The sequence below is a fragment of the Bos indicus x Bos taurus genome, chromosome 20, assembly GCF_003369695.1.
Source record: "Bos indicus x Bos taurus breed Angus x Brahman F1 hybrid chromosome 20, Bos_hybrid_MaternalHap_v2.0, whole genome shotgun sequence".
Classification (NCBI taxonomy): domain Eukaryota; kingdom Metazoa; phylum Chordata; class Mammalia; order Artiodactyla; family Bovidae; genus Bos; species Bos indicus x Bos taurus.
This window is the reverse complement of record NC_040095.1, coordinates 20,310,616-20,323,180: the sequence shown is the minus strand read 5'-3', so window position 1 is coordinate 20,323,180 and position 12,565 is coordinate 20,310,616. Positions and strand designations below refer to the sequence as shown.

Genomic DNA, 12,565 nt, shown 5'->3' with positions numbered 1-12,565 from the left:
AGCAGGGTGACAATATACAGCCTTGATGTACTCCTTTTCCTATTTGGAACCAGTCTGTTGTTCCATGTCCAGTTCTAACTGTTGCTTCCTCACCTGCATACAAATTTCTCAAAAGGCCGATCAGGTGGTCTGGTATTCCCATCTCTTTCAGAATCTTCCACAGTTTATTGTGATCCACACAGTCAAAGGCTTTGGCATAGTCAATAAAGCAGAAATAGATGTTTTTCTGGAACTCTCTTGCTTTTTCCATGATCCAGAGGATGTTGGCAATTTGATCTCTGGTTCCTCTGCCTTTTCTAAAACCATCTTGAACATCAGAAGTTCACGGTTCACATATTGCTGAAGCCTGGCTTGGAGAATTTTGAGCATTACTTTACTAGTGTGTGAGATGAGTGCAATTGTGCGGTAGTTTGAGCATTCTTTGGCATTGCCTTTCTTTGGGATTGGAATGAAAACGGACCTTTTCCAGTCCTGTGGCCACTGCTGAGTTTTCCAAGTTTGCTGGCATATTGAGTGCAGCACTTTCACAGCATCATCTTTCAGGATTTGAAATAGCTCAACTGGAATTCCATCACCTCCACTAGCTTTGTTCGTAGTGATGCTTTCTAAGGCCCACTTGACTTCACATTCCAGGATGTCTGGCTCTAGGTCAGTGATCACACCATCGTGATTATCTGGGTCGTGAAGATCTTTTTTGTACAGTTCTTCTGTGTATTCTTGCCACCTCTTCTTAATATCTTGTGCTTCTGTTAGGTCCATACCATTTCTGTCCTTTATCGAGCCCATCTTTGCATGAAATGTTCCCTTGGTATCTCTAATTTTCTTGAAGAGATCTCTAGTCTTTCCCATTCTGTTGTTTTCCTCTATTTCTTTGCATTGATCGCTGAAGAAGGCTTTCTTATCTCTTCTTGCTATTCTTTGGAACTCTGCATTCAGATGCTTATATCTTTCCTTTTCTCCTTTGCTTTTTGCTTCTCTTCTCTTCACAGCTATTTGTAAGGCCTCCCCAGACAGCCATTTTGCTTTTTTGCATTTCTTTTCCATGGGGATGGTCTTGATCCCTGTCTCCTGTACAATGTCACGAACCTCATTCCATAGTTCATCAGGCACTCTATCTATCAGATCTGGGCCCTTAAATCTATTTCTCACTTCCACTGTATAATCATAAGGGATTTGATTTAAGTCATACCTGAATGGTCTAGTGGTTTTCCCTACTTCAATTTAAGTCTGAATTTGGCAATAAGGAGTTCATGATCTGAGCAACAGTCAGCTTTACATCTTGTTTTTGCTGACTATATAGAGCTTCTCCATCTTTGGCTGCAAAGAATATAATCAATCTGATTTCGGTGTTGACCATCTGGTGATGTCCATGTATAGCGTCTTCTCTTGTGTTGTTGGAAGAGGGTGTTTGTTATGACCAGTGCATTTTCTTGGCAAAACTCTATCAGTCTTTGCCCTGTTTCATTCCATATTCCAAGGCCAAATTTGCCTGTTACTGCAGGTGTTTCTTGACTTCCTACTTTTGCATTCCAGTCCCCTATAATGAAAAGGACACTTTTTTTGGGTGTTAGTTCTAAAAGGTCTTGTAGGTCTTCATAGAACCATTCAACTTCAGCTTCTTCAGCATACTGGTTTGGGCATAGACTTGGATTACTGTGATATTGAATGGTTTGCCTTGGAAACAAACAGAGATCATTCTGTCGTTTTTGAGATTGCATCCAAGTACTGCATTTCGGACTCTTTTGTTGACCATGATGGCTACTCCATTTCTTTTGAGGGATTCCTGCCCACAGTAGTAGATATAATGGTCATCTGAGTTAAATTCACCCATTCCAGTCCATTTCAGTTCGCTGATTCCTAGAATGTCGACATTCACTCTTGCCATCTCTTGTTTGACCACTTCCAGTTTGCCTTGATTCATGGACCTGATATTCCAGATTCCTATGCAATATTGCCCTTTACAGCATTGGACCTTGCTTCTATCACCAGTCACATCCACAGCTGGGTATTCTTTTTGCTTTGACTCCATCCCTTCATTCTTTCTGGAGTTATTTCTCCACGGATCTCCAGTAGCATATTGGGCACCTACTGACCTGGGGAGTTCCTCTTTCAGTATCCTATCATTTTGCCTTTTCATACTGTTCATGGGGTTCTCAAGGCAAGAATACTGAAGTGGCTTGCCATTCCCTTCTCCAGTGGACCACACTCTGTCAAGAATACAAGAGGGCTGATGAAACTCACAAGGCCTCTGTGCCTCTTGCTCACCAGTGGCTCACATCAAATCTCCTCATATTCCATTGACCAAAGCAATGTGCTTGGCCCAGTCCAAAGCCAGAGAGGTGCAGCGAAAAAGAACCCACCTCCAAGGAAGGAGGTCATGACTCAGTGAGTTCAGTACTACAGCCTACTCTAGGATTTTCACCAAGATGTTAGTGGTGATTATCTGGGGGTAGTGAGATTTCTGATAATTTTTATTTTTGCTTTAGCTTTTTCTCTTATTAGAATATTTAATGAGAATATAGCAATCTTATCAAAAACTATAAACCCATTTCTTTATAAAAATATTGGAGAAAATTTATTTGAAGGTGCTTTTTTAGCATTTACTTTTATAACTCCTTAAAGGAGTTAATGTACATATGCAAAGCCTGACTTGACTTCTTAAACTACCTCTTAACTTTTACAGTGTATATAAATCATTAAGTTTTATCATGTTCCTGTTTTTGTTTCCTTACTGCCACTTACTCATTTTAAAATTTATTTTGTATATATCTTGTATTGCTGCATGTACCTGTGTAAACCACCTGCAAACGCTTTAGGTATTAGATGGGAAGTAAAGAAACAGATTATTTTAAAAACTAAAGCAGGTATGGGAGGAGACCCATACAGTCATACACAGAAATCACCTGGAGAGATTATTTTTTAAATGCCTATGACAACGTCCCTAAAGGTTCTGATTTAATTGTTCCAGGTTGAAGTAATTTTTAACAGCTCTCCAAGGTTGAGAATAAGTGTATAAATAAGTGATTAAGTTAGTGGAAATGTAACAGAAGGGACAATTCTATGTGATGAGCAGTAGCAGACTGGGAAATTCCATAACAATTTGAAGTCTGCTGAGATATGGAAGGCTGAGGCTCCTGAATGTTGAGGAGAATAAGGGAAATGAATGCTGAGGGGAACTCTGAGCTGCCATAATGAAGGACAGGGCTGCTGTTAAGGTCTGGCTGAGATTCACTGCGAGGAAAGAGCTGAACATGTTCTCAGACCCTACGCGATAACTGCTTTTTGGATTACTGAGGCACATTCTGTGGAGTGTTTTTCAGAACATTATGACTAATAAGAGTCTCTTCTTTATGAAAACAGATTGAACTCATAGGAAATTATTTATACACGCAGAACAAAGGAGAGGAAACAGAGATATTATAGGAATTTGGTTTCTTTGTTTGTAACTCTCCTAAATTATTTTATTCTGTGCAGCGTTCAGTCATTTATGTGTAAAATATGAAAATCTCATCTCCCTCTGATAATATAAAACAAAAGAAAAAAAAAACAAAATCCTTTCTCTACATATATATAGAGAAAACATATAAAAATAAGACAATATATAGAGAGGGGTTATTGTTTTGTTTTTAACTTAAAGACAGATAACAGATTTTTTTTTTTTTTTTTATAGTAACCATCATCTGGTTACTGGTAAGGTCTGAGTTAATTGCCATTTGTCAGGTAACCATGGTGACCAGCATATTGCTTTTGAGTCCATTAATCTTGCTGAGATTAACAGTAAACCCCAAAGGATCTTTTGCAGCAATTCAGAAATAAATCATCTTTTCACACGTATGTTATTTTGTGACAGCCACTTTCTTTAAAACTGTCTAATAGACAAGGAAATAAGACAGTCCCTAATGAGGTGATAGAAACCCATTCCCAAATAAGAAATTTTGCAAAATACAGTAAATGACTGAAAAAGTAGATACACAGAAATGTCACATGAAAGAATAATTCACTAAATAGACATGTGTCATGCTCCTAACAGACACACCAAAAAGACTGTTTACTCCCAGTTAGAAATGTATTTGTCTAGGACCTCAGCCTCAAGATATGAACTGGAGACAAGATTTGAGATGAGGAAAGACAAGACAACTTTTCTTCAATTAAGAAAAGTCAAATTATTATTTAGATGATAGAAATTATAAGGGATGAGTTGAGGTGGATTTAGAAAGAGAAAGAGCTGGCTGCCCAAGCTGGGACTAACAGTGTTTTATATTTGTAAAAAGATGTTTGCAACTTGGAAAGTAGAGCATGATCCTATCTCAACCACATTTGTCTTACAACAGCCCCAGAAAGTAAATGCAAAATGTGGTAGCCTCATTTTATAGGTGAAGATGCTGAAGCTAAAGAATACAGCGTGACTTTCCTATACCCACTTAGTATTAGTGCCTTCTTTTAAATGAACTGAATAAACTGTTAGGATTCTGAGTTGGAAGGCATGGGGACTGGATTATCATCCCCACATTCTTCTGACCTTAATTCATATTATTCTCTAGATGAAATACAGCTCTGGGGCTTTTTCAGCTCATGGGGTTTGTATTTTCTCATCTCCATATTTTCCTGAGCTAAAGGAATGATATAAGCTCTTATTTCAACCTAGGTCTTCATAAAAGAAATACTGAGAAAACAACAGTGCTTTACGGAATGTAAGATGCAGAACTATTCATATTTAAACACATCTGAAATCGGGATGTGTCTTGTAATCAATGGCTTATTATAATTGCTGATGCTATATGAAAAATAGACTCCACTGCCTACGCGTGTGCTCACTTGGTCATAGTTGTGTACATTGCCAACTGAGTGGTGGAATTATTAGGACGTGGGTAGAAAGTTATTGTGTATGAAAGAAGGGGTATCAGTTTTATACTAGGAATGTGAATACTCATTTTGGAATAATGACTATCATTTCATATTTTCCTGTAAAGCAACAATCTAGTGCTCTACAGGTCCTAAGGGAAGATACCCACAAGCAGAAGGATATGTTGACCTTTCTTATTAAACAGTCATGGGATGGTCATCTCTCATAAATAAAGTATCATGAACAAAGCAACTAAAGATAGAAAAATTTACTAAATCCCTCAGGATACATGAAAAAATTTTCAAAGTAACAAGACCCCACCACTGATGTGAGTGACAAGTTTGTCTGGCAGGACTATTATTAAAGCATCGTATCATAGATTCATTGGCTGCTTCTTTTTGTTCTGGGCCATTCATTAAATAATTTTTATCTTATAATCCATGCTGCTTAGATTCTATGATATGTGGTAGTTTATGAATCAGTCAGTATGATTCTGATCCCCTGTAGCTGGTGACTGGACTTTGCCTAAAGCTACTCTATGGGCTGGAGGAAGCACAGGCTGGAATCAGGATTGCCATGGGAGAAATATCAGTAACCTCAGATAAGCAGATGACACTACCCTTATGGCAGAAAGCGAAGAACTAAATAGCCTCTTGATGAAAGTGAAAGAGGAGAGTGAGAAAGTTGGCTTAAAGCTCAACATTCAGAAAACGAAGATCATGGCATCCGGTCCCACCACTTCATGGCAAATAGATGGGGAAACAGTGGAAACAGTGTCAGACTTTATTTTGGGGGGCTCCAAAATCACTGCAGATGGTGACTGCAGCCATGAAACTAAAAGACACTTACTCCTTGGAAGGAAAGTTATGACCAACCTAGACAGCATATTAAAAAGCAGAGACATTACTTTGCCAACAAAGGTCCGTCTAGTCAAGGCTATGGTTTTTCCAGTGGTCATGTATGGATGTGAGAGTTGGACTGTGAAGAAAGCTGAGCACCGAAGAATTGATGCTTTTGAACTGTGGTGTTGGAGAGGACTCTTGAGAGTCCCTTGGACTGCAAGGAGATCCAACCAGTCCATCCTAAAGGAGATCAGTCCCGAGTGTTCATTGGAAGGACTGATGCTAAAGCTGAAACTCCAATACTTTGGCCACCTGATATGAACTGATTCATTGGAAAAGACCCTGATGCTGGGCAAGATTAAAGGCAGGAGGAGAAGGGGACGACAGAGAATGAGATGGTTGGATGGCATTACCGACTTGATGGACAGGAGTTTGGGTAAACTCCAGGAGTTGGTGATGGACAGGGAGACCTGGCGTGCTGCAGTCCATGCAGTCACAAAGAGTTGGACACTAAGCAACTGAACTGAACTGAACCCTGTTGATGGTGGACATTGTCAGGAAGTCCGAACTAGTCAGAAACAAATCTTACTCAACTAAACAGCTCTGATGGCAAATTAATGTTTTGTTCACCTCAGCACAGATAGCCCAGACCATAATTATTACTTGATTAAAAAGAGAAATGGTCTCCAATGGCTCTTTAAGCTTTTAAGATAATGGTTCTGTAGAATTCCTTGGTAATTATAGAAAATGTTTATTTTAAATTATTTCCTTGTCAATTTAAGACATTGCAGAGGTTACAGTGAACTATTTCTCATATAAGAACTAACAGAAAGGGGTATGTTTGATGTAATCATGGCCTCCCCAAATTATACACACACACACATATATATACTATATATATAGTATAAACAGGGAATGTTGTGCATGAATAGATGTATAGTCTATCACTGTGGCATACTAAGACCTCCATGAGTTATTATGTTAGCAGAACTACAGACATATTTAATGGGAAAAGCAAGCATTCCATTAACTTGGTCAAGTGAAAGAAAGTGAAGTCACTCAGTCGTGTGCAACTCTTTGTGACCCCATGGACTGTAGCCTACCAGGCTCCTCTGTCCATGGGATTTTTCAGGCAAGAGTACTGGAGTGGGTTGCCATTTCCTTCTCCAGGGGATCTTCCCGACCTGGGGATCGAACCCAGGTCTCCTGCATTGTAGGGAGACACTTTTACCATCTGAGCCACAAGGGAAGTTTTTTGTTTGTTTTTTTTTTAACCTGGTTAAACAGTAAAAATCAGCTCGTGTCTTTTGTTTTTTTAACCTTCACAAAAGTGCACCGGGCTGAATTGTTTCAGGCCAGCCTTCGTCCTTGGTAAATTCAGCAGGCCGTGCCATTTACCCACCAGCCCCCACCCCTTCTGCGAGTAGGACATTCTCCTGAGACTGCTCTCCTTAACCTCATTCTGCGTATTTTATTTCTAGCTGTGTGCCAAGATAAGAACTTTCCCCATTAACAGAAGGGCTCTCAACCTAGGCCCTTTCTAGGCATAGGCCAAGCCTTGGCTAACAAGAACTACACGAGCAAAGGGATAATTTTTCTTTTTTTTAATTACCTAAAGAAATGTGATTAGAGTTCCTTTCAAAGAACCTTTGAAATTTCTTTATACAGTTATGTTACCACTTGAGATTTAAGATGTGTCCAGGTATAAAATATTTTTTACACCTTAATTTACTCTTAATTCATTTTTCATATACTCCACACTTATATAAGATGAGGTAAGTGAAAAAGCTTAGGTTTTGAATATCTGCCTTTATTTTCCCAGTTTATAGATACATGTTGAATGTCACTGTTGCTAGAGGAATACATTATTAACTTAGGTGTCAGAATTAGAAAGGTGTCCTATCCCTGGATTTTTCTGATAAAATATGTTGCACCTTGAGATGCTCACATGGAACCAAAGGTATCTTTCACCAGATATTTTAATCTCATTTGAAAACTTGTCCTTGGTTCAGGGAAGTACTCTGAAATCAGACCTGTCTGCCTCTCAGCTCTCTCCTTTCTTCTTGGAAGGGAGAAGTAGTGATGACATCTCCTTGAAAGCTCTCCCGCTACAGTTTAAAGCTACTGGCTTTCATTCTCTCTCCAAGTTGAGAACAGTTCACCACTATTTTCTGTTTTAAAATCCTGGAAGATTTGACAGTTGCTAGTAAGAACACACCAAGCTTCTCTTTTGGGCACTTTACAAATCCCTTCATTAAACTTTCAACGTTTTTTTAGGTTTTTGATCTCTCTCTTGACCACCCTCTGGGTGATGTGTCTTTCCCACCTATCTTGAATTGTTATCAAATAAGAACGTGGCCAATAAAAAGGGAGGATTAAAGAACATGGCTTCCTTTCAGCTTCTGTTCTGAAATGACAGCAAATAGACTAGAACTTAACTTCTCAGACTTTTAATGAGTAGTACTGATGTGCATTTAAGAACTATGCTGCCTGGGTTTGGTTTCCATATTTACTGCTTTACTAGCTGAGTTGTCTTGAGCAAATTTTTTAACCTCTCTATACCTCATTTTCCTCAACTATAAACTGGAGATCATAATGGTATCTCCATTGAGTTACTCTAAGGATTAAGTTAACATACATAAAGAGTTTGAAACAGTACCTGTAAATATTAACTATTATAATTATCATCTAAGTATGGAACTCAAAAGTTGGTTATGAGCCTTATGATCCGTACTGGAAGCTTATTCTGAATTCTAGCCATCCTGTTCATGGTAACTTAAAACACTAGGTCATTGTATTGTAATTGTGATATTAACAAACCTGGCATTTTTCTCTGAAAAATGTAAGGCATGAGAATATTAATTCTTATAATCTGTTTTTTTTTTTTAATATTATAATTGGCCCCATGTTTCCTAACTGAATTGTCTTAGCTCTTTAAGTTGTGATTGTAACATGGTAAAATGAGGTTTTCCTGTGATGGACTGTAGTGACCAGCCACCTCAGGTTTCTTGGAAGTAAAGGGTTTCTTGGGACAAAGGACTTTTACTGCTAACACTGGGAACATCTTGGGCAAACTGGGATGGTTGGCCACTCATTCCAGTTATAAAAGTACTGTGGAATGTGGAGTAGAAGAGAAGGAGGAAGCAGTAGTAATATTAATCTCATCAAATCCAGAAGAATTCTCAGTACACCACCACAGGTCCCCTGATATTTGACTCATGTGATCCCAAATGAGTATCTGAAGGGTAGACTTGCACTGAACTAATTAATTCTAAATGTCAGGCATTTGGGCTTCATCTTTTGCTGTTACCATCATCTGTGGGATATATTTCTTCTCCTTCATTTTATGCTGTTACACTTTCCTCTGACCAGTTTTTTGCCTTTTCTTTTTTCCTTTTTAGGTCAACTCAAATCAAAACATACTCATGGGATAATGCCCAGGTTATCCTGGTTGGGAACAAATGTGACATGGAAGATGAGCGAGTCATCTCAACCGAGAGGGGCCAACATTTAGGAGAACAGCTTGGTAAGAAACACATTATTAAATTAACATTAAACGAACATGTTAATCACTTGTAACACAGAACAGAGTCCCAGCTAATTGCTAAGATGAATTAAATGAAAAGATTGTCAACCCGACAGTGGAAGCCAACACAGTATCTGTTAGCAGTACATGGATTTTCTCCCCCTTTCTGTGGCATCCTTAGAATACAAGCACAAGTACAGAAGCAAAATAGACAGCCAGCATTTGGGTCTAGAACATGGTGTTCCGACTCTCATTGCATAAAACAGGATATGCCTTGTTTGCTATTTCTTTGGGGCTTTTCCTCTACATACAACGCTTTACACTGAGAGCACATTATTATTCTACGTGATTGTTGTTTTCAAGTTTCTGTTGGAGGAGGGTGGATAATAGGCACAGAATAGGTTGCATTCGATTTTGGTTCTAAGTACACTGGTGGCAATATGTGTCACAGTTACAAACCTCTTTGAGGCTCAATGTCCTCGTCTTTTAAGAATAAGTATCGTGACTCATGCCTACTTTATTAAGTCTTTGTAGATAAAAGCAACTGAGATGAGAGATATGAAAAAACTTGAGAAATGGAAAAGCCAATTCAAATGTAAAAGACTCTATCTAGGGAAAAAATGTTGGAGTCAGTAGGGTAGAATTTTGGTACAAAGGAGGGGATCATGACTGAGTTTTTAAAAAATAATTTTTATTGCAGTATAGTTGATTTACAATGTTGTGTTAGTTTCAGGTGTACAGCAAAGTGAGTCAGTTACACACACACACACACACACACTCACACTCACACTCTCCCTCCCTAGAGGTTTCTGTAACTGTCCTCATTACTTTTCATTCTTTTGTCTCTATTCTGCTCTGTGGCGGTGACTCCACCATTCTATCTTCCAGCTCACTTACCGTTCTTCTGCTTTCTGGGGTAATTTTTAAGTTATTATGTTGTTCACCTCTGTTTGTTCTTTAAATCTTCTCTTTTTAAAACATTTCTGGTATCTTCTTGGTCTATGCCTCCATTCTTTTTCTCAGATTTTGAATCATATTTACCATTATTACTCTGAATTGTTTTTCAGGTAGATTGTCTATCTTCTCTTCCTTTGGTTGTTATTTTGGGTTTTAATTTTTGTTGCTTCATCTGCACACATTTCTCTGTTTTCTCATCTTGTATTTCTGTGTTTGTAGTCTCCTTTCCGCAGACTGCAGGATCACAGTTCCTCTTGCTTCTGGTGTCTGGCCCCTGGTGGATGAGGGGTTGGTCCTGGGGTGAGGTAGGTGTCCCGGTGGGAGGGACTGGCACCTGCCCCTGGTGAGTAGAGCTAGGTCTTGTTCCTCTGTGGGGGAAGGGGGTGTCAGGGGGTGTGATTTGAGGTGGCTGTGAGCTCAGTGCAACTTTAGGCAGCCTGTCTCCTGATGGGTGACACTGTTCCTATCTACTTTATTGGGCTTGAGGCTTTCCAGCACTGGGGGCTGTAGGTTGCTAGGTTGGGCTGGGTCTTGGTGCCAAAATTGGGACCTCCTCGAGAGCTCACACTGATCAGTATTCCCTGGGGTCTCCAGTTCCAGTCTCCTTGCCCCCACAGTGAGCTACAGCCGACCCTCCCCTCCCAGGAGACCCTCCAGGACCCCCAGGTGGATCTCACCCAGGTTGCTGTGTACGCACTTCTCTTTGCTGGTCCAGTGCATGACACCTTGTGTGTGCCCTCTAAGAGTGGACTCCATTTTCCTCAGCCCTGTGGCGCTCCTGCACTCACCTCTGCTCATCTCCAAGGTTAAATGCTCTGGGAGTTCTTCTTTCAAATGACAGACCCTCAGATTGTGTCTTGGAGGGCTGTTTTTATGTAGGGACATTTTTGTGTAGCCTATGTGGGTTTTTTTTTTCCTGGTGCTAAGGCTGCTTTTAGTATAGATGTCTGCCACCTCTTCTTCAGTGTATGCTGTCCATTATCCCCTTGATAGAGGGTATGATGGATGTTGCAGTGACAGAGCCTGCACTGGAATTGTTCTGTGGTTGTACAGGGTCTGCTCCCTAGTTCTTGGAGTAGTAGCTCCCAGATCTGTTTCTTGGCTGTGTTTCTGATCTGTGATGTGAGTTAGGTGAGGTTGGAGCACTCCTGCTGGGACAGAAGCCGTTGAGTATTCCTCCTCTTGAGCTACTCACGTGCAGGTGTGCTCCTGTGTCAATTTTCGTCTGTTGTGCAGGCCCTCAGATTATACTGTTATGACATCTCTCATTCCCACCTTCAATATCTGTATACCGGCACCTGGCCCTGGTGTTTCTTGCATGCATGCTAAGTCACTTCAGTCATGTCCAACTCTTTGCAACACCTTGGACTGTAGCCCACCAGGCTCCTCTGTCCATGGGCTTCTCCTGGCAAGAACACTGTAGTGGGTTGCAACTTCCTTCTCCAGGGGATCTTCCCAATCTAGGGATCAAACACATGTCTCTTGTACTGCAAGTGGATTCTTTCCTCACTGAGCCACCTGGATATTTCTTGAGCATTGTTTTCACCAAGCCACCAGCATAGATCCCCTGAAGTCAGGTCCCAGGATTGCAGTAATCATAGATCTGGACTCACTATGGGTGCTAAGGGGGCAGCTCAGACTTTGGCCTGGTCCAACATCCATGTGTACGTGCTTGTAAAGTCCACAGCTGCTAAAGCTAGACCTGTCTCAGCTGCAGGAGCATTCATTGTCCATTCAGACATTCTGCAGGTGCTGAGTGTACAAAGCCAGTTGCTGGGCTCTAAATCCATTGTTGTGTAGCCGTGAGGAAAGATTTCATCTCTTCTTCCTTAGTTGCATGGCTCCTGGGGCTCAGCTGTGTGTATGGGAGCCACCTATAAACATCTGCTCCTAAGTCTGGCCCACAGCACACAAGCCCACCTTGTATGGTTAGGGAAGGGGTGCGGAGGAGGTCATGGCTGGGGGCGACTCTGGCAGGGGCCACTGCATAAGAGGAGAGGCTTCAATGGCCATGATTGATTTAAGTCAAGGCTTTACTGAGCACGTGCTATATATCCTGCACCGTGCCAGACATTATAAGGGATACTGAAAACCTATGATCCACAGTTCAAGTTCACAGGCTCAAGTTGCTTTCAGTCAAGTGGGGAGACAGAGATATACACAAGAGAGCAGGAATTATAAACAACAATAAAATAGGATAATGAGGATATGATAAGCTGGAGGTGCATGCTAAGAGGAAAGCAACAGAGGAAATGAGGCAGACACAGGTTGTCGGCAGGAGGTGTGGGAATGAAGTGGGATGGGAGATGGATAAAGAGCAATGCAGAGGGAACAGAGAGAGAATATATGGAAATGAGCAGAACAGCTAGGAAGAGGTGAGTGATGAGAGGAACTAGC

The 12,565-nt window shown here is 40.6% G+C and overlaps 1 protein-coding gene across 2 annotated transcripts in view; it reads left to right on the top strand.

The window, feature by feature from the left end:
- Positions 1 to 12,565, top strand: part of RAB3C (RAB3C, member RAS oncogene family) — a 301,907-nt gene that overhangs the window by 252,305 nt on the left and 37,037 nt on the right. For both annotated transcript variants that reach the window (XM_027520072.1, XM_027520071.1), the window contains exon 4: positions 9,087 to 9,211. In XM_027520072.1, coding sequence (XP_027375873.1) covers positions 9,087 to 9,211 — 125 coding nt within the window. The remainder of the gene's footprint in view (positions 1 to 9,086; positions 9,212 to 12,565) is intronic.